Raw genomic sequence first — 22,596 nt, forward strand, 5'->3', positions numbered from 1 at the left:
AGAAAGTAAACAGAAGGAGATGGGCTAGTACCCAAACCAGAAATAGGTCCGAGTGGAGCACTTGATCCAACAAAAAAAATTGTAACATCACGAAGAAATTGTCCATCTTAACTAACAATGTCACAATTTTACTTTTGAGCTTTACAACCCAATACACATTTTCATAGTGAACTTACAAGCCTTAACATCCCTAAGCAATGTGTGCTATGACTTTCTTCTCTAACACTATATCATTTATAGCAAATCCATACTACTTGAACCATTCAAAACTTCCATTTGATTACTTCCTGTCATGTGGGATACATGCATATACAATTTTGAACCCTGTACAGAATTTTTTGCATAAGCTTTTTGGATGGAAAACTGGGTCAAAGTGAGCCCTCTTCTCAGAATCATAAAGTATCTGCATTGCATTATTGATCAAATTCTGCAGTCTGACCCCCTGCATGTGAAAAATAATACAATAACAAATATTAATTCAATTATTTTAAAATTTTAACACGGATCCTGCAAGAAGTTGCAAACTTAACCATTAACATAGCACCATCATATCCCTAAGAGTAACTTGAATAATAAAAGAAGATGTTTCATATTTACTTAAATTTGGGTTCAAATCTCTTGATTGTTGTATACTTAAAGTAAATATGCATAATATTGCTCATAAATAAATCCATTAGACAACAAGTCTCCTATGGGTACATATAGTATTACTCATGAATAAATCCATTAGCCAACATTTTTTATTGATGATTTTGGTGAACAAAATAATCCACAATCACACCTAATTATACTTTCTATTCTTTTAAAAAATTAAAATAAAAACCTCTTTTTCTTTTATGCTGCACTCAGTGTTGGAGTAACTATTCTAACTTCATCATACTGAAGAAATTAGCCTGGCTAAAGCATCTTGTGATGGACAAATTATTAAGCCAAAGCGAGGGAGGAAAGTGACAGACCAACCAACATTATAATTCACCCAACTTCATACCCTTTCTTTCAACATTGAATAAATTCTATATTACAAAGGTTGTATTCATGTACTAACTCCAATTGTCTTCTTAACTTCTTGATTGCTAGATTCGAGATACACGTTTTGTGGGGCATTTGGTCATCGGTAATCTATTTTTTATTATTTACATTATCATATTTAGTTTGTAGATAATAAAATATTCCGATAGTATTGTGATAGATAATTTCCACCATATTAAACAATTACCAAGACAATTTTAATTTTATTTACAATTATATCTTTACTTATTAATTTTTAGAACTAAAATACTACCATTTTTATTTAATATAGCAAATAACATAATATTTAAAAAATAATAATATCTTAGTATTCTTTTATTGTAATATCTTTCAAATTATTAAAATTATATTATATTTTCAAAATATATAAAATGAATATGATATTATCCTAAATAAAATTGGAAAACATCTATGTACCCTCTGTAATTTTTTTAAAACGTAGTTAACACCCCACAATTCACCATTATTACAATATTTAAAAAAAATATAAATAGTATCAATAGGATTTAACAAATAGGTGGAAAATTGACTTTTTAAAAAAATTAATGGGAAACTCTGAGTGGGAAATAGTCATTTAGCTGTATTTTTAACCGGGAAAGGTTGCCAGCCAACAGCCAAAGGTGGACGTAGCGTCAAATTTTTATGATAAGAGGTGAGTTGCCAATTCTGAAATTGAGACGAGCAATTTGTGATAGAGTGGGCGTCCTTTTCCACCACACGTTGCCCCACACGCTCTCACTCGGCCACACAGCAGAAACGGCTAAGAAGATCATGATATTTTATTTATTTATTTATTTATAGTAATTAATTCTAAAGTACGAGAGCCACTTCTTTTAATAGGAAATGCCGAGTAATGTTCTCAATAATGCAGTGCAAAAAACAAAATATCTTTCAATTTATTCCTCACTAAAATAATTAAGAATAATATTATGAGTATTTATTTTTAATATATATTTATATGTGTTGATATATAATTAAGTATTATTTTATATTAAATTTAAAATCATTCAATCATATAATAATATATAAAATTATATATATATTTATATATATATAATAGGTATACATAATTTTATTTATATTACAACCAATTATAAAAAAAAGTTTTCAATATGTTAAATTGAGTTTCTCCAACCATATATATATATATATATATATAAATTACCCTTTTGTTTTTTTATTGAAAAAGAGAATTTCAAATGAATACAAAGGATCATTTCATGTATCAATTATTATTTTCGTGTCAAGTTATCATGAATGTACTATTGCAAAATTTAAAAAAATCACATATGACACTACCACTTTTTTTTTTTTTAAATTAGAATCTTATCCAAATTAGATCATTATTTTGAGATTGAACTAATCAAATTGAACAGATAAAATTCAAGTTTAATTATAACTGAATTTGAGTCGAACTTGAACTCGAACAGACTTGAAATAAACTCAATTCAAACGAGTTCAAACTTAAGAATTCAATATTTTAAGCTCGAGTTTGAGAATTCAATATTTTAAACTCGAGCTTTAAGAGTGTTCGACTAGTTAAGCTTACAAGCATAAAAAAATTAATACAAAACGATGTCATTTTGATTAATATACATTAAAACAATATCGTTTTAGTATCAAATTGAGTTTAAAGTTCAATTTAAACTGAACTTGAGCTCAGTTATTTTGAAACGAGTCAAGCTCAAACACTTTTGAAGCAAGTTCGAGCTTGACTCTATGCAAAAGGAGTCAAGCTTGAATTTGACTTGGTTCAAATCTAACTTTAAGTCTAATGACTAATCCCACAATCACTGAATTGAATAATTCAAGAGTCTCATCTTAATCTAACATTAGCGAGTCTCAAGTCCAAACTCTTTTAGGATTGCAACTAGAAATTCCAAATTTTAACCAATCAAACGACCTCTTAGCGACTTTAAGTCTAATGACTAATCTTACAATCAATAAATTGAGTAATTCAAGAGTCTCATTTTAATCTGACATTAGCGAGTCTCAAGTTTAAGCTCTTTTAGGACCCCAACTAGGAATTCCAAAATTTAACCAATTAAACTACCCCTTAGTGGCTACTTACTTCTATTATAAGCATCAGACTTAGCGCATGCACATAATTAGAAGGCTACTTTAATATGTATCCTGTGAATATAAGCAAACCTAGACAATTGGGTGTTGTCAATAAATATATGCAAAGCCATCATATCTTATGAGACAACTTATAAAGTTAATGTGCAGTGCCTATCTTTGGTTTACCAACTTGGTATTATTTATTTGCAGAACACTCTCAAAGTAGATAAAGAGTTGAAGTTCAGAAGAAAAGATATCGTCTACGTTACATAAATATAAAGAGACACGGTCCGTTTCTTCCAGTTTAATATTTATGTGCATACTTATAGATAAAATTACAGATGAAAAGACATTGTCATATCACTACTATATCAGTCTGTGTAATTTTTTTAAATAGAGATTCTGTGCATACAAAATTATAGCTAGAAAAGTGTTAAGTGGTATGCACATAAAGACTTCATCAATAGACAAGCTTTCTTGGTCAACCAACATTTACAACTATATACTTTTCTCCAAGGAAGACGATTGATCATTTTAACGACTTAATGTATCGTTATAAGTATATATACAACTAACGTTAGGGGTGTATAGATAATTCATACCATCTAAATGTACATAATATAGTACAAATAGGCGACTCATACCTTGATAGAATAAATGGGACATATTTTCTTACGTAACAAAAGATTTAGGTTATTTAATTATGTCACTCGACTACTATTAGATGAGATATTCAAGTTGTTGAAATAAGCAGCTGAATATATAATTATTACCTTGTCAACTAGATAAATTGTGTGATATTTAATACAAGATGATTGTACCATTCTGATAACATTAAATTCGAAATGGCTAAACTAGTTAGATAACATATATTAAATTAAATATAAAATGGTAATATTGCACCCAACCATTTTACATGAAGACCAAAGAAAACCTCTAAGGCATCACATAGCCTTGAATGACAACAGGCCATCTCTACTTGGGTACAAAAACCAAGAGAGAGACAAGGGAGGGGATACTCTTTTTCAATCTTTGTAGATAATTCCCAAGTAAGAAAGATATTTTATAAATTCTCTCCATAAATTAGTTAAAAATCTTTCACACAAATATATTGCAAACAATCTTGAATCTCTAATACCACTATTGGGAATCTTCAAATGGTTGAAAAACATAAATGAATGGATTCTCTCTGAAATCCTTGAGGGGGAACAAGGTAGAATTGAATGTAATTTTAATAAAAAGGAGTTTGGATGAATAAATACTTGCATTTGGGAGCTCATTTTCTTTCAGATTTTTTTCATGAGGCTTCTAAAAGAGTCAACAAAGACTTTTATTGGATTCTATAATATTTGTCATGAACCACAATTAACTGATGAAGAAGTTAGAATTCCAGCTACTACGGCACACAAGAGAAAGGGAGAAAAAGGAAAAGAGAAAGAGAATAAGTGAGGAAAAATAAAAAGGAGAAAAGGAAAGAGAAAGAGAATAAGAAAGTGAGGAAAAATTAAAAGGAGAAAAGGGAAAAAAGGAATTAAATTTTAGGGGTGTAATTGATATCAACCATATAATATAATTTTATAAATCCATGAAAATACCCTTTGTTTATCTAAAACTATAGTTCAAAATTGGCAAAAAAGGGAAACCATCCTTTCTAAAATACAAATATGGAAACCTATTATTAAGATTAAAAAATCAGTGAATCAAATAGCTTTGATCTTAGTCTAATCGAGTCTATCTAATTTGAATTCGTTTAAACTAGGAGATAGTATCATGGAAGAGTCACTAACAAGATGAAAAATGTTACCAAATAATAAAAAAAGTTAATCTCGAATTAAATTAGAATTTCAATTTAAAATTAATTCATTTGAGTCAAACTGTGAATCTCATTCAAATAGAATCCATCTCTATATGTGAGAAATTGTCTTTCTATCTTCGGATAGTCTTTTCCATCACACAATCAAAATTCATAAGTCAGTTGTCTTTGAGTTTTGCTAAAGTCTTAACGATTCATAAAGGTGATTTTGTACCCCAAATTTGATACGGTGACAAAATATTAAAACTAAATGTTTTATATTTTTTACAATAAAATTATATAAATAAATAATACAAATTAAAATCCGATTAAATTTTTTTAATTAAAAATTATCTAATTATAAAATAATATATTATTATTTATATATAAAATTATATAAATTATTTATATATTTATATCACTATCCAACATTTTTTATCGAGTAAAGTTTACTCACAAGTCACAAGCCATCATGTAAGAGATTGCATGTGATTCCGGTCCCACAACCCCATAAATTCCGAACTAGGATCCAAATTTGAATCCGTAAGCTGTAGTGCATCGAAAGTTTCCCCAGTACACAACAAAAACCCGTGAGAAATTTCCTGCTAATTATTTCAATTTTGAGACCACATTTCTGTCCTTAATACCAATGGTCTCAATATTTAATGTAAACCGTTTTTAGAACCGGACCGGATTGATCGATCAATCTAATTAAATCAGAAATTAGCTTTTAATTAATTTGAGAAATTTCCTGTTAATTATTTCAATTTGAGACTGCATTTCTGTCTTTAATAATAAGGATCTCAATATTCAATGTAAATTGTTATGTGTTGTGTTATCAATATCGATATATAAATTTAAACCGTATTAATTTTTTATTATAATATATATTTTATTATAATTTAGATTAAAATTGATTAGTTAAACCCGTTAAATTATAAACTATTGAGACAATCAGTGCGAGTATCTATTCCATGTTAAAATCAGAGGTAAAAATTATAAAATTATCTTTATAAACTTGTGTAATTAGGTAAGGGAAAGGAAAGTTGGTTGGCGGGTAGACTTCCGCATATTGCTGATCACTCACTCACCAACTATGGTAGAAATATAATAGCTAAAGACAAGTACTCGTGATCTGCACGACGGGGAAACTTGAGTTGGTGAGTTTTCTTTTATGGAAACTCTGAAATATCAATCTAATTCTTCAAAATTTGCCGTAATGGAACATTGAGGGGCCAAAGCACAGGTAGCTAGCGTTAGTGGAGTTAGCTTTTTTCCTGCAAAAAGATAAAGATAAAGGTAATACTATAATGCTCTGATCAGGAGTAACAGAGGAGAAAGAGGAATGGAGAATCTCGAGAGAGGAGGAAGAAGATAAAACATAAAAGGTGGAACACACGTGACGAAAGCTGTTGCGTTTCTTTATATTTTCTCTTTTCTAATCTAGCCTGTTTTTGTCTCCTAAAGCAATTATTCAAAAACATGATAACCAGCAAACGTCGCCGTCTTCCTTTCTGTATGGGTTGATTTCATGTGTTGAGTTCACCGTTAAGATTCTTCATTTAGCTGTTGCACTTTTCTGTATGTATTTATAAGTTCTGGGTTTTGCACAAGCTTCTTTCTTTTTTGCTATCTGGGCTCTCTGTATTTCCAGAGAGCGAATTCTAAAGCAAGATGACTACGCTTAAATCTCTGGTTATATTTCTTTTTCTTCTTTTTCTGGGTTTCTGCCACTTGTCCCTGGCGGCTCTGGAGAATAGCAGAACCTTGAACCAGAACAAGAGAACAACTTACATAGTACACATGGCTAAATTCCGGATGCCGGCGACGTTTCAGCACCATTCTCATTGGTATGACTCGTCACTCAAATCGGTATCGGGCTCAGCTGAAATGCTCTACACTTACGACAATGCAATCCATGGATTCTCCACCCGCTTAACACCAGAAGAAGCTCGCTTACTCGAAAGCCAACCTGGGATCCTTTCTGTCATGCCAGAGTTAAAGTACGAGTTACATACAACTCGTACTCCTCAGTTTCTCGGACTGTATGGAAATGCTGATATGTTCCCGGACTCAGCCTCAAAGAGTGATGTCATCATCGGAGTTCTAGATACCGGAGTTTGGCCAGAAAGCAAGAGTTTTGATGACACCGGACTGGGTCCTGTACCGAGTAACTGGAAAGGCGCCTGTGAAGCTGGTACAAATTTCAGCTCATCTATTTGTAACAGAAAATTAATTGGCGCAAGATACTTCTCAAGAGGCTACGAGGCTACATTAGGTCCGATTGATGAAAGCAAGGAGTCAAAATCTCCCCGTGATGATGATGGCCATGGCACTCATACAGCCAGCACTGCAGGAGGATCCATTGTTGAAGGTGCGAGCTTGTTTGGCTACGCTAATGGAACTGCTCGTGGGATGGCTCCTCGCGCCAGAGTTGCTGTGTATAAGGTGTGTTGGATTGGTGGCTGTTTTAGTTCTGATATTTTGGCAGCCATAGATAAAGCCATTGAAGATAATGTCAATGTTCTTTCAATGTCTCTCGGTGGTAGCATATCTGATTACTATAGAGACAGTGTTGCAATCGGCGCTTTTGCAGCAATGGAGAAAGGGATTTTAGTCTCTTGTTCAGCTGGAAATGCCGGTCCAAGCTCCTTCAGTTTATCAAACGTGGCTCCATGGATCACCACAGTTGGTGCAGGCACACTGGATCGAGACTTTCCAGCTTTTGTTAGCCTTGGCAATGGCCAAAACTACTCTGGCGTGTCACTTTTCAAAGGCAATCCTTTACCAGGAAAATTATTGCCTTTTGTTTACGCTGGAAATGCTAGTAATGCAACAAATGGGAATTTGTGTATGACGGGTACTTTAATACCCGAGAAAGTTTCAGGAAAAATTGTCTTGTGTGACAGAGGAATGAGTGCTAGAGTTCTAAAAGGTGCTGTGGTTAAAGAAGCCGGTGGATTGGGGATGGTTTTGGCCAACACTCAAGCTAATGGTGAAGAGTTAGTAGCTGATGCCCATTTATTACCAGCCACTGCCGTGGGCCAAAAATCCGGGGATGCTATTAAGAAATACTTGCTTTCAGATGCTAACCCAACTGTGACAATTTTATTTGAAGGAACCAAAGTGGGCATAGAACCATCCCCAGTGGTTGCAGCCTTCAGTTCAAGGGGACCCAACTCCATCACGCCGGAGATACTAAAGCCGGACATGATTGCGCCCGGCGTCAACATCTTGGCCGGATGGTCAGGTTCAGTCGGACCAACCGGGTTGGCAGTGGACACCCGGCGAGTCGGATTCAACATTATCTCTGGAACATCTATGTCTTGCCCACATGTCAGTGGGCTAGCTGCATTGCTGAAAGCTGCCCACCCGGACTGGAGCCCTGCAGCCATTAAATCAGCTCTTATGACCACCGCATATGTTCAATACAAAGGCGGTGAAAAATTGCAAGATGTTGCTACAGGAAAAGCATCTACACCGTTTGATCATGGCGCTGGACATGTTGATCCTGTGTCAGCCCTTAATCCAGGCTTGGTCTATGATTTAACAATTGATGATTATCTGGGCTTCCTCTGCGCGTTAAATTACACAGAGTCAGAGATTAAAAGTGTCGCAAGAAGAAACTTCGCATGTGATGCTAGTAAGAAATACAGCCTCACCGATTTCAACTACCCTTCTTTTGCCGTGAATATTGACACAACCCAGCTGGCAAGTGGCTCCACCGTGTTCAAATACACGCGGACACTGACCAACGTGGGCTCACCGGGGACTTACAAGGTGTCAATTTCATCACAAAGCCCTGCAGCTAAGATATCTGTGGAGCCAGCGGTGCTGAGTTTCACACAAATGTATGAAAAGAAAACGTACACTGCTACCTTCACTGTTAGTTCAATGGCTGCCGGTACGAATAGCTTTGGTCGAATTGAATGGTCTGATGAGAAGCGTGCTGTTGGCAGTCCAGTTGCGTTTAGCTGGAATTAATTAGTGGGTATGAATAAAGGGGATTAAGTCGAGTGAAATGGTTGTTTTTAAGTACTGATTTTGTTGTTGTCCAGCGGAAAACTGATAGCTGGGCCTAGTGTTTCATGTCAGGTTGTTTTCTAAGAGAGAAAACAAGGAAACCGAGAAATGGATAACTGTTTTCTTTCTCTGTACAGTAATAATGTCATTTAACAGTATGTCTGCATGCTACTCCAACTTTTTTTTTTTCTCTAAATAAGAAACCCATTCGAATAGAATCATTATATTAGGTCGAAATTAACTACACTGAACAAGACAATCCCTGATACTACTTCATTGTTGAAGATCAAATTTCCCATTTATCATGGATGTGTGTTCCTTTCTAAATGCTTGAATGACTTCATAGGTCAAAGAACTTTTCTATGAGGGTTGAGGAAAGGAATATTCACACTTAAAAGCTATTGTGTCATGCCAAGACCTGTTAAAAAATAGGTTTTGGTGGGCTATGTTGGCCCATATTTTTTTGAAGGTTCGGGCAGGGTCCATAACACTGTAAATGTGTCTATGTGAGCTTTTTAACCGGGTGACTCAACAGTCATTAATTATTTTATATTTTAAAATTATTAATTTTTAATAACTTTAAATATTGATTGAAGATAATAGTTCTAAAATTTTATTAAATAATCAACACTTATGGTAGGGAAAAATTGTGGTTACACAATTGAAAAAAAATAAGACTAAAAAATAAAAAAATCATACATAAAAAAATAGATTCATATGTATTACAAGTATCTTATGTGTTCATTTTTTTTTAATATCTATATTCTTGAAAGTTTCTAATATATCTTTAATAACACTATTTTGATTTTAAAATCCGTCGTCACCCAATCTTGCATTCATATAACACTTTCAATAATACGTCATCACTGTGTCTTGCCTTCACATAACATTTTCAATAACGCTAGAATATAAACTTGATTTTCTATCGTCCAACTAATGGTACAATAATAATTAGAGGCGGTAGTAAATTACTTGAAAAGTAAAATACATCATAAAGTTTTTATGTGTTTTCCACTACACATAAATATCAATTGATCGTTTCCATTTATAATTTTAACAAATGATTAATATTTAAATAATTTGTAAATTCAACAAAATAAAAGTTTGAACCTATTGTTATTTAGCTTGCGTGAAAATAGACTAGAGACATTGTTTATCTTTAGAGAAACTTCGACTTAAATGTGATTGTAACGTATTTATATTGTTTTATATTTTACCGTAATATGTAAATTCAAATTCATTGAAACTAATATCCCTTGTGGTATAAATCTTTCCTGAACTATGCAAACACATGAAACCTTTGTTGAGTGTTGTAACCAAGAAACACTATCTTTGTTGAATGAAATGAAATTTATGTTTATTGTATGGTCTTAAAAAGGGAAAACAAGCACATTTAAAAAATTTTAGAAAGGTATAGATAGGTTTTTGTTTAAACAACGCTTGAAAAGGTGATGCATTTGAAGAACATGAGTTGGGATTCTATTTATTAAGAAAAAACATAAGCTATTAGGCTTCCCACCAGAAGGTGAGAGGTATGAGATGTTTGTGCAAATGAGGTTAATTGTGGTTTCACTAAATGTCTGAGCTTTCTCTCCATTCTGCCATTTTAGTAGTGAGAATATGGATAGAAAGTTCTTGAATCTATCCCATGTGTTTTACTATAATGTATAAAGGGTTTAAATTATATTCCATTATAAGACTACAAGGGTATATCCAAGTGTGCCTTGAATAATTGTCGACAAAAGTTAAACAACACTAGAACTAGAATCTAAAGGTGTAGGCTCCCACAAATTTGCATATAATCATTCTAAAGAAGACTTTGCCTTTGAATTTGAAGCATGAAAATGTAATCTATCAAATTTACCTACTTGACACGCATCACAAAATGTAATTATTGCAAGAGACAAACTTAAACTGATTTTTACATGTTGGCATTATTGTTTTAAGAAGCATAACAAAGTAGGATAAGAAGAAGAAACAAGAAGTTAATCCAGAAACAACACCACTCTTATTGATACTTGTATTTGGCATCCTTATACAAACATATTCAGTTCGAGTGTTATGGTATTTACAATGTGAATTACAAAGATTGACAGAATCAAGAACATTTGCAAAATGTAAATTTGAAGTAAATTGTGATGGTAAGCAAGCATGGATTATCGATTTAATGATTTCGAAGATGTGAATTCTGAACTGAGGATTTGACTTATGAGATAAAGAGATTCATGGGGGGAAAAGGAGTTAATAGAGTCCATTTGTAGAACCCCTTGACGTAGAATATTTCCCCTCATGACAACGTATTAACATTGTTATGATGAACTAATTTTGGACCACTCGACAAGTTTTTAGATATCTCAGGCACTATAAGTACTAATATTAACACAATATTCTTAAAATGTTTCTGTAGAGAGAGTATCATTACCATAATGACTAATGTAAGACTTTTTTTTTTTAACCGAGACCCTATTAGTATTTGTTAGACTGATAAACACAAGATACAATAATCAAACCTATAACCACTGTACCAAATAAATTAAGGTTTCACAAGTGTGATAGAAACTCGAATTCAAAACTTCACCTTGGAAATTCTTATACTCTACCAGTTTTACTAACTCTTGGGTCAAAATGAAACATTCTATCTATTCCTAATTGTAACTCGATCTGATGCAATGTACTGTTGTTGAAAGTTCAAGTTAGACAAGTTATTTGAGATATAGCTAGTTTCTCCACAATCAATGTACTAATTTGTATAAGCTCTTCCATCAATAGAAATCATATGAGTTGAGTTGATGCAGAAGTGGTTGTATAAGTAGGAGTTGCATAGGTAGAGATTGGTCCTGAAGGCCTAGAAGAATTGTTAAAATACTATTGTTGCCTTGTCGGATTAAAATCTCTCTAAAACCTGTGAAAGCAAATGTTTGCTGAATGTCCATATTTATTACAGACTTGGCATGTAAACCTAGAAGTAGACCTTCAACCAAAAGTTCTTCTGCCTCAGCCTCTAGCTTTGTCTCTTAAATGTCCTTCTCTATTTGCATTATACCCTTGAAATTGTCTATGATTTTTATTCTCATTACCTGAGTTTCCAAGACTAGAATTTGCAAAATTGACAATAACTTGACTATTAACATCTAAACTCATCGCATAATTCATGCTTTAAATCCTATACTTTGATGAAACTCATCACATAATTCATCTCTTTTAGTAGTTATCACTGCTACTACTGAATCATACTCAACACTAAAACCACTTAAAATTTGCATAATCTGATCATCACTTGATATAGAACCACCAGTTATGTTTAGATCATCAACAAATCCAGTGATTTTATTAAAATAATCAATCACTCTATATTATCCTTTACTAGTGTCCTGTAGCTGCACCATAAATTGTAGAATTCTGGCTCTAAACTGAAAAGCTACGGGTTTCAATAAGAAATTCCACACTTCAAAGATGTTTACTAAGCATAAGTTCAGTCATTGACGAAGAGAGTCATTCTAGTAACGTTTGATCTTGCTCAGTCAACAGGAGAAACTAAAGATTATCAATTTCAAGAATCACACCATTACTAGTTGATTCTGCAATCATAGCTCTAGATCTTTTTCTTAAGACCATTAATAAACCCTGACATGCCGTTTGCTCTAATTGGAGGTAGTGTTTGTGTTTTACAAACCTTTAAAATGCACCCCACCTTTTTTTTCTATTCTTCTTCTCGTTTCTTTTTAACATCAAATAATTATCTATATAACTTGATCCATATTTAGTCTGTATCTATTTTACTCGTATCTTGTCAAGCCGATCCGATCAAATCTATCAACTTGTCAAATGTAGTTTTGTTATTGTTAATGTATCATTTTATTAAAACAAATAAAAGATTTCGACAAACATTGATTACTCAAAACAATATTAAATATAAATTATTATTATATAATAAAAAATTAATAAAAATATAAATAATTATTATTTTTATTAAATGTAATAAAAAAAATCAAATTATTATTTTATTTATATATTTTTAGATTAATTAAAAATAAAATATTTTTATCATAAATCATTCTCTCCTCATACTCTGAAACTCACCCCAGTATTACCACGTGGAATGTTAGACTTCATGAAAGAGCTACACGTTAGAAAGCACGCGGCGTTGTTGTAGCAGAAGAGAAAAAGTCTTATAAGGAGCTGTGATAAAGGCAAATTGCAAATTAAGATTAAAATCGAAAATGGAGAAGCAACAAGATAATCAAGCCGGCGGGAGAGACGCTTCTGAAAAGAAGAAAGAAAATTTAGAAGAACTTCCGATGAAGGACAGCCCGTATTTGCAGTACAAAGACGTGGAGGATTACAAGATGAAGGCTTACGGAACAGAAGGCCATCTGGAACCCAACCCTGGCCGCGGCGCTGGCACCACCGATGCCCCAACCCTTTCCGGTGCTCCCTCCCCCGCTGATGCTGATAAGCGCCGAGGAGCCCGCTAGATTCATTTATATATCTGTTTTAAGATTAGGGAAGAAGTTCAGCCCTTGATCAAGAATCCAATAAAATAAAAAGTTTCTAGAGAATCGAGCTCTTTTCAAGATCTTGTATTTGATTTAATATCCAATGTTAATGGTCTAAATTTTAGAATTTTCATGTGTTGAAAGAAAATTTAAGAGACAATTTGTTGGAAGAAAAACTTTCGAAATATGTATACGAAGGTAATAATCGTACGCTGCTTATTATTTTATTTGATGGAATTAATACTGGAGCATTAGCGCCAAGGTCACATTGGCATCGCCTGATGAAAAGCTATTACTTCCAGGAACTATATATATATAGTTTGCGATAACTTCATCGTATTTTAGGGTTTAAAATTAAGGAATAATAATTCCCTCAATCTTTTTTTTTTTTTTTGGCTCTTTCCGAGCAAGTCACATTAGATTTAACGAAAACGTAGAAGCAACTAGAGGGATTTCAGATTCTTTCATGTTACCTAGCATATGTTTGAAGAGCGACGTCCCTTCTAGCAATATAATGGTTAAGAAGAAGCGCAGCCGAAGTCACTATGTTCTTCAGATCTAGGCTGCATTCTATGCAGATTTTCTGTTCAGATGCATTCAGGCTTAGTTTTGCATTGTTTTTCAGATGCAGGTCTTAGCTTTATTGCCGGGGGTAGTCTCAAAAGCCTCTCTCCTCCCAGGCATTTCTGGAGATCTTCCCCTCAGCTTTCAGTCTATGTTCTTCCTGCATGTGCAGAATCCTCTCAGCTTATGCAGCCTGGCCATGTCTCGCAGACCCAGGTTCTGTTCTGCTCTTTGTCCATATCCCACAAGCTGCTGTTCCTGGTTTTTCTCCAGAAATGCTTTGCTTCTTCAAAATCCAAGATAACAGCTTGACTAGGTGTTGGGCAACACTTTTTGATATAATTTTTTTGTATAGATATGGCCTGCTGGATTGGCTTGTTGGCTATCTTATTAGATTTTCAGTTTGTTCAACTCCTAGTTTTGTAGTGTCCTTTTCTTAAACCCTATCTTTATAACATCTCCGATAGTTTTCAAGAGGAGTTGATCCCCAGTCTGTTTAATGTGCTTATATGTTATATCACCAGTTCTAGCTTTTTTGTCTATATATACTTTAATTATCGAAAAAAAAGTGATAATCGTAGATAATATGAATGACTCTTTAATTTTTACCATAGATGTTTATAGTTTTGGATTGTGTATAACTTTTAGCCCAAACATCTTAAATCAGCCCATTTAAAGCTTCTTTCATCTTCTTTATTTTGGCCCAGTCATTAGTCCCCGTATATTCAAAGGATCATTGCTGCTGCTTTGGCAATTCCCTTGCTTGCTTCCTTCGTCTCCATCAGCTCTATACTATGCTTCCATACTTGAACAAGAAACAACAGTTTGCTTCTTATTGCATCAAGAAATAAATAAATCTCCTAAAACAATTTGGTTATTACTGTATCAAGAAATGAACAAATCTCCTATAAAGAAGTAATAACTAGTGATAGAACGTTTATCTATAGGATCTCTCCCTCAATCAATATCATAATACACATGTAATATAAGTAAAGACTAAGCAAAAAAATGAAGATAATGGAATAATGTACTTTTGATATATCAAATGATACGAAACACTATCGCAAAATGAGTAGTACAAGGAATATCCATAAATTGACTAACAATATGAACAACATATGATATATTTTGGTTGAGTGGCAACTCGATAAAGACTTCCAACCAATTATCTATAAAGAGCATAATTTTCTAGAATAGCTTCATTCATAAGAGAAAGTTTGACATTGGTCTCAAGTAGAGTGCTGACAATTTTATTATCTCATAGGTTAACGCAAGATAAATGATTAATAGCATATATGACTTGAGATAAATAATAACCAACAACATTAGAAGAAACTTGTAACCCTAAGAAATAACTCAAATAAACAAGATCATTCATTTCAAACTCTAAGCTAAGGAACTATTTTAAATTTGTAATGCCTTGTATATTATCTTTGATAATAATCATATCATCAACATATAGCAACAACAAAGTTCAATTGTTATTAGTTTTGCAGATTAAGAAAACATTATCACAAGAGCTAAAAGAGAACCCAACTTAGCAAATAGTAGAGCTGAATTTGTCAAACCATGCTCTTAGAGTTTGCTTTGCTTAGATGGCAAACCTTGTCAAGTGGATGATTATATCTAGGTGGAAGTTTCATATAAACCTTCTCCTAGAGGTGTCTTCATTTAAAAAGATATTCTTCACATTTATCTAAAAAAGTTGTTAATTTTTTGTAATTGCAATAGCTGTAAGACTATAGAACAGTAGTGATGCTAGCCATTAGAGCTAATGTCCTATCATAATTAATATCATATTTTTTAGCAAAATCTTTTACACTAAACTTTAGATTGAAATATTGAAAATAAGCTCAATAGCCATGATAAAAGGTAAAAATAGCAACAACATGCAATGGTGGAGAAAAACAACTAAGAAGACAATTGAAATAGATGAGAAAACATTTAATGAGGTTTGAAAAGTGAATGTGATAGGTTTACAATTTGTGCCCTAAAAGTTGACCGAAGAAGGGTTAATATTTAAAAAATGGGGATAATAGCTCGAGAATTCGATATTGTAATTATTTGAATATAGTGATTTAATCCTTAGAATTTTAGCTAATTTTGTAAACCCTTAAAAATATTTTTTTTTAATTTAGTTATCATACTTGGCAAAAATTATTTTATGGCTGTTCCTTAGTTAATTATTGATAAGTACATAATTTATAAATTCTTTGTTTATTATACCAATAATTATGTCTAGAAAGCCATATTATGTATTATTTCCCTCTTGTCTTCTTTGTTTGTTGTTACTAAATAATGCTTTTACTCTTCCTAATTAAATGCAATGGAAAATGACTGATTCCTAATGAACATTTTGTGAAGATTTTTTTTATCAAAGAAGTCCCCATTCAATTAGAAAAAAAAAAGAAATAATTGTGGAGAAACATCAAATATGATTCTACATTATGTCAGGATTTAATTGTAATTTTCGATCTCAACATGGCTTACTAGACCAGTAAATCATTTTTTCTTGCATACTTTCACAAACAAAACCCAATCTATCCCTTTCAATGTATGTGAGTTCCAAGGATTCAACATTCGAAGATCTGCAGTCCAATCAGGCTTCTTTCTTGCTATAATCTTAAGCGCCCTACTCCCAGTATTGAAATGGCCAACTTCATTCTCTCTCACTTTATTATTATTTTTTTAATAGCACAGTCCTTTAAAAGTTAAATTAACCACGTTAAATAAATAAAAATTAAATTAATTACATTGAATAAATAAGATTTGAATCTAATAATCAGATATATAATAATTATATCATATAACTCAAGAGTTTAATCTTAAAATATCATTAAAAAAAATTTTTAGCCTATACTTTTCACATAGAACTCTCTCTAGTATCACTCAAACTGTCGCCTGCCAACACCATTCTCCATATCTGACATTTTCACAAACAATCTTTATAAGCCATGTCATTACTCAACCTACACAAGTCCCTCTTAATAGCTCTACAAGGAATGAAATTCTTAGGAATTTGGAAACACAAATACCCGTCAAAGTAGTATTTCGAATACATAAACCAAAAATCATAAAGGAACATTACAAATAAGAAAACGACAAGTGGAAAGTAATACTCTTATAGTTAATAAGTAGGCAATTAATTTTAAATAAATAATTTCGGCAATGCCAATAATAGAATTTTAATTTTAGCACGCCATTCAATGCCATTCATTATTGACACCAAATTTGTTTAGTTAAGCATGGATAATAAGAAGTTTACGTTAATGGTTGATATTTATGACACAACAAATAAATTTTGACGGCATATTAATAGAGTTTACAAAAAAAGTGTGTAAGAAGTTTTTTTTCTTAGTATGGATATTTCTGCAACCACTTTCCTCTTGGAATTGGGTTCTTTTGGCATGGTGTATAGCAAATGAGCAAAATTATGTGATTGTTGAGCAGCGTTAAGGAGATCTTTTTGAGGTTTAAGAGTGGCACCTCACTCAAGTTATGATGTGTCAACTTTGTAGATGAACTGGCTTTAAAAAAAAAGTTTTAAACTACTTTTTAAATCGTGTAAAGATCGATTATCTAAAGCTTTTTTTTAATCATTTTTTTTTTAGTTATTGTTATAATTGATGAGAATTTTTTATGTGAGATACGTTTGTTAGTATACAAATTTGTATCAATGAGAAATACACTTTATCAATGAAATCCCAAATACAAGAATACGGAGAGTTGAGGTGTAAAAAGATGGCACAAACAGTTTTTTTTTTTTTTATGTGGTTGGACAAACCCATAAAAAATAAACTCTTTTCTCACTGAATAGTTTCCTGAAAATCTCTCTTTTCTCTTTTTCCTTTTTGTTAAGGGTGGTGTAGGTGTAGGTGTAAGTGTAGTCGTAGTGTTGGATTATAATGATGTTGGAGAAGTGTAAGAGGCCATTAGAGCGGTGTTTTGGAGGAGGTGGTGGTGTTGATGGGCTGTTATGGCACATGGACTTAACAGCCCATGGACTTGAACCCACATGCTTCTGGAGACTTTTCAATTGCAATGGTGCAAGCTAATTCTTTGTAGGAGGATTGGGGACGGGTGTTCACTTCTCCTTCAGCCACATATGTTTGTATCTATGACGGCCATGGCGGTCCGGAGGCTTCCCGCTGCATCACTCATTACCTTTTTCCTTTTCTCCACAGTAAGATCAGTTTTTCAATTTTCTTTTGTGGTTGAAAAAATGGGTTTTCTTGTTAACCATCATACATTCTTTTTAACTTTGCCCTTTCCTTTCTTTTTTTTAATTGAACTTCAACAGATGAATGCATGAATTAACTTTGAGAGGATTATCATCTAGAATTGATGTGAACAATAAACTCTATGATTTGACTAACCATAACAGGCTAATTTCACTTTATCCGTTTGTATTCAATTTTTAATTTACAGAAAGAAAAGGAGGGAGAACCCTTATCAGAATGAACTTTGAATTCCGGAGTTTTCAGCAGGGGAAGGTGGATTATCAGAAGAAGTAAATAAAAAAGGCATTTGATGCAACAGAAGAGGAATTTTTACATTTAGTAAAAAGATCATGGCCGCAGATTGCTTCAGTGGGTTCATGTTGCCTTGTTGGTGTCATTGCTAATGATGTGTTATATGTGGCAAATCTTGGTGACTCCAGGGCTGTGTTAGGGAGGAGAGTGTCGGACGATCGAAAACATACACGAGTATTGGCAGAAAGTTGTCTATTGATCATAATGTCGGTGTTGAGGAGGTGAGGAAGGAGGTTGAGGCCCTTCACCCTGATGATTCTCACATTGTAGTTTTTACCCACGGAGTTTGGCGGATTAAGGGAATAATTCAGTCATGAATTTTTATCAGCAATTTGGCTCTGGATGAGCTATAATTATAGCTTGATATGAATGTTTGTTCAACAGCTGTTTGTGTGAATTTGAAGTTCATTGTTTGTGCAGAGAATTGTAATTCCTCACTTGTTGCTGTGATTGAGAATTTTCATGAGAAAATTACTGTTCAGCATAAAAATTACCTTTGATCTAGTTTATGATAGTCTTGTGATTTATTTGGTATCAAGTCTTTAATGATTCCTATTGTTTCTTTTATAGGATCATGTTTTGTCTCATTTGAACCTGATTTCTCTTGCTATCTATCAACTTGTAGTTTAAGACTGAAGGCAAGATATTGCAATCTATTATGATTTCAAGTATAAGGTGTAAGGTATAAGAGTTGAATCATACATTAGAAAGTATGAGCTTCTATTGTGAAATTTATATGACTTTAGACTCTTTAATCTCAATAATTAGTTTTCGAAGTATAGTTCTCACGAAGTTCATATTATTTGATATCAAAGACATCACCACGTTTTTCAGTTGCAATCATGCGACGTGTGAAAATAGCGTGCAACCAACCCAAATGGGTGCTGGGGCTGTGAAGCGTGGTGGTATATTAGGAAGAATGGAACTTGGATCTCACATTAGAAAGTATAAAAGTCCTTGAAGACTTTAGCATTTGTTGCATTTGCAATTAAAATTTTTGTTCAGAAATCGGTAAAAGTGTTCTTGCAGTGGATTGTATTCTCACTCTTTGGCCCATCTTTCCTGCAAATTTGTTGCACTGTATTTTGCATTGAAGAACCACCAATGAAATATATAAAAGCCTTGTGCTAAAACACTAGCATCAAATGCTGAGTATGTAATCCTTGTGAGCTCCATTATTTGTGCTTTCATTAGGTCATTCACTGCTTTGATATCAGCTTTTTAGCTAACATGAAACTATTTATGGACTATTCTGGTAAATTTAGGATTCATCTTTAATCAGTTTTGCTTCCTTCTGTATTATTGTTGTTACAATTTTCATTGTTTGGTCTTCAAATCTCCAACTGTAATATAACAGCACTAGGCTGAATCTAACACCGGTTCCCTTGTAGGTTTCTAGATCAGTTGGAGATGTTTATTTGAAGAAGCCTGAGTTTAGCAGTAACACTCTCTTTCAACAATTCGGATCAGCAGTCCCTCTGAAAAGGCCTGTGATGACCGCAGAACCCTCTGTCTTAAATCGAAAGTTGTAGCCGGGGGACTAGTTCTTGATCTTTGCATCTGATGGTCTTTGGGAGCACTTTAGTGATGAAACAGCTGTTGAAACTGTCCTAAAGAACCCAAGAGCTGTAAGGCCCAGGTAAGTGTCAATCAACAAACTTTTTCTTTAATTTCAGATATTGCACTGCAACAATGGCAAAGGTTTAGCTGACAAGAATTAACGGTTCTTTTTTCCATTCATTTGGGAATTGCAAAACGATTGGTAAGCGCTACGCAGCAGGTGGCCGCGAGGAAAAGAGAAATGAAATATGAGGACTTGAAAAGAATCGAAAGGGGCACAAGGCGACATTTTCATGACGATATCACTGTTATTGTGATAGACATAGGTGATCCACCGGGTTCATCAAAAGGTGGGTTCAAAGATTATTGCCTTGTCAGGTTCACAAGCGCCCCAGTCGATATCTCCTCTTTAAAAGCAGGTGAAGCAGAGGATGCTCTTCGAGATGTTAACCCAAAACAAAATAGCAGCTAGGACTAGTAATGAGTTATCCTGTGATGTGTCCATCCAGATGGTAAGATAAGGCTTTGGAATAATGATCTCCCTGGAGAAAAAGTTGTGTAGATGTATCTTTTTGTAAATACTTTGTAAAGAGATTCTTGATGGGTACTTTTTCCGGAGCTTTAACGAATCCTCAGAAACTCAAGAAAATCCAGTTTGGTTTATGAGCCGAAATCTAATATTCATTGTCTCAATTGAAGCCCCACGTATATATTTTAACAATGAATCCCACCGAACTGAACCATTTGAAGGGACAAGTCCGATTATACCAAACAAGTTAAACTTTAGATTTAACCAATGCCCTTTTAATCATTGAATCGAATAAGTTAAAAGTATTAACTTTAGTTCTCCATCTTCGAAGCCTACCCTTTAACCACCAAAGCTATCTCTTAGAGGCCGCATTTCCTATATTCCATTCTGAAAAGTATTATATATATAATTTTATGCATAAATAATGACATATTATCATATCATTAAATAGTTTTAAATTTAAATAAAACAATATTCAATCATATAAGAACATATCATTATTTATGCATAAAGTTATACATATTATTTGTATACATAACTTTATAGATTCCATTAATTAGAGCAGCTTTGAGCTCTTAACTCAAGTTTACTTTCTATTATTATCTTATACATGGTAGTCAAATAATTTATCATATCTTATATCAAAAATCAAATTTGTTATATCGTATATCATATCACAAAATATTTTAGTTAATACATCATCGTTTTAAAAAAATAATATAAATATTCTTAAAATTTTAAAATTTCTATATACATCTATATTATATCTTTCTTTTCTCTAAAAATATATATCCATAATATATATATATATATATATATATATATATATATATATATATATATATATATATTAATTTAATATATCTTAAAATATATATTTTTTTATGTTATATTATAAAATACTAATTTTATGATCACCTACAGCTCAGGTATCTAAAAGTGGATAAATGATAAATAATTTTTATATAAAATATCGATCAATATTATAATAAATCGAGATTATGATTCAAACATCATTAATATTATCAACTAGCAAAACTGTGACGTTTTTAGATATTATGAAAATATCTGAAAATGGATCAAGATATTTGTTTAATTGTAATTAAGGATTGTCAAATTCAGGCAATTAACTGCCGTATGAATTATGGGTAGCGAAATTTGCTTTGTGGGACACTTATGATGGACGTGTCATCTTTTAGTCGTATCTTTTAATGTTGATATGTATTCACCACCCTTCCACCAATTATTTTTGGCTTTTGGACAAATTTTAAATTAAAAATAAAATAATATTTAATTATATAATAATCTAAATATATATATATATAATATTATTATCTTAATCTATCTCCCCTTCTTCTCTTTTGTTTTTTTTTTTTTCTTTTTCACATGTCCACCTGGTCTGGTGCAATGTCTTGCTTTTGTTTTCAGGCTTGAGTCCTTTCTTCTTGCCTACTGGTTTCTGGCTTCCCCTTCGCTTTCTTCTTGGCTGTTCAAGATTGTTGTTTTTATTTTGTTCGTTGTCTTGGCAAATTGGCCTGCATGTTCTCTTGTATAGATGGCCAGTGTTAGTCGTTGTTTTGTCCTGCCCTTGTTGGGTTAGGTTTGGTTTGTTTCGCTTTCTTGTCTTTTTTGACGAGATGAGCTTTGGATGTTCCGAAATTTTTCTTTATTGTCTTGTTGTTTCTTTATTAATATATTTTTTATTTTAAAAATCCTGCTGAATTAAGTTAATTAATTCTTAAGATTATAAAGTCTTACAAGAATTAATCACATAATTAAATTTTGTTATCAAATTTACATATTTACCGATATAATATATACAATTCAAACAATATTATCTATATAAATAATTTATACAAACAAAAATTATAATATTTAATTAAATAATTTTAAAATAATTAAAAATAAATAATTATATTATTTAATTATAAAAATATTATTTTAATATATATATATATATGGATAATAAGAGGAAGACAAATGAGTAAATGATAGTGGTCCACTTGTGCG

The 22,596-nt window shown here is 32.5% G+C and overlaps 2 protein-coding genes and 1 long non-coding RNA gene across 7 annotated transcripts; all 3 read left to right on the top strand.

The window, feature by feature from the left end:
• Window positions 1–6,008: 6,008 nt before the first annotated feature.
• LOC123199480 (subtilisin-like protease SBT1.7) lies at window positions 6,009–9,063 on the top strand. Its single transcript, XM_044614504.1, has one exon. It carries the CDS (start codon window positions 6,557–6,559, stop codon window positions 8,864–8,866), a length of 2,310 nt encoding a protein of 769 aa, XP_044470439.1. The 5' UTR covers window positions 6,009–6,556; the 3' UTR covers window positions 8,867–9,063.
• A 4,039-nt stretch (window positions 9,064–13,102) lies between these two features.
• LOC123199780 lies at window positions 13,103–13,635 on the top strand. The gene has a single exon (XM_044614835.1). The coding sequence runs from the start codon at window positions 13,126–13,128 to the stop codon at window positions 13,378–13,380; it is 255 nt and encodes an 84-aa protein (XP_044470770.1). The 5' UTR covers window positions 13,103–13,125; the 3' UTR covers window positions 13,381–13,635.
• A 4,237-nt stretch (window positions 13,636–17,872) lies between these two features.
• On the top strand, window positions 17,873–20,750 carry LOC123198602. Of its 5 annotated transcripts, none has more exons than XR_006498080.1 (4): window positions 17,873–18,148; window positions 18,394–19,649; window positions 19,889–20,136; window positions 20,275–20,750. It is a non-coding gene; the product is annotated as an uncharacterized LOC123198602 (long non-coding RNA). The 5 variants fall into 5 exon arrangements; XR_006498081.1 differs by having other exon boundaries at window positions 20,278–20,750; XR_006498078.1 differs by having other exon boundaries at window positions 17,874–18,148; window positions 20,265–20,750.
• The last annotated feature ends 1,846 nt before the right edge of the window (window positions 20,751–22,596 follow it).

The sequence above is a fragment of the Mangifera indica genome, chromosome 16 (genome assembly GCF_011075055.1).
Source record: "Mangifera indica cultivar Alphonso chromosome 16, CATAS_Mindica_2.1, whole genome shotgun sequence".
Lineage (NCBI taxonomy): Eukaryota > Viridiplantae > Streptophyta > Magnoliopsida > Sapindales > Anacardiaceae > Mangifera > Mangifera indica.

What these genes read in the sequence shown, in the direction of transcription:
- LOC123199780 (XM_044614835.1), top strand. Translation starts at nt 13,126, where the DNA reads ATGGAGAAGCAACAAGATAATCAAGCCGGCGGGAGAGACGCTTCTGAA.
- LOC123199480 (XM_044614504.1), top strand. Translation starts at nt 6,557, where the DNA reads ATGACTACGCTTAAATCTCTGGTTATATTTCTTTTTCTTCTTTTTCTG.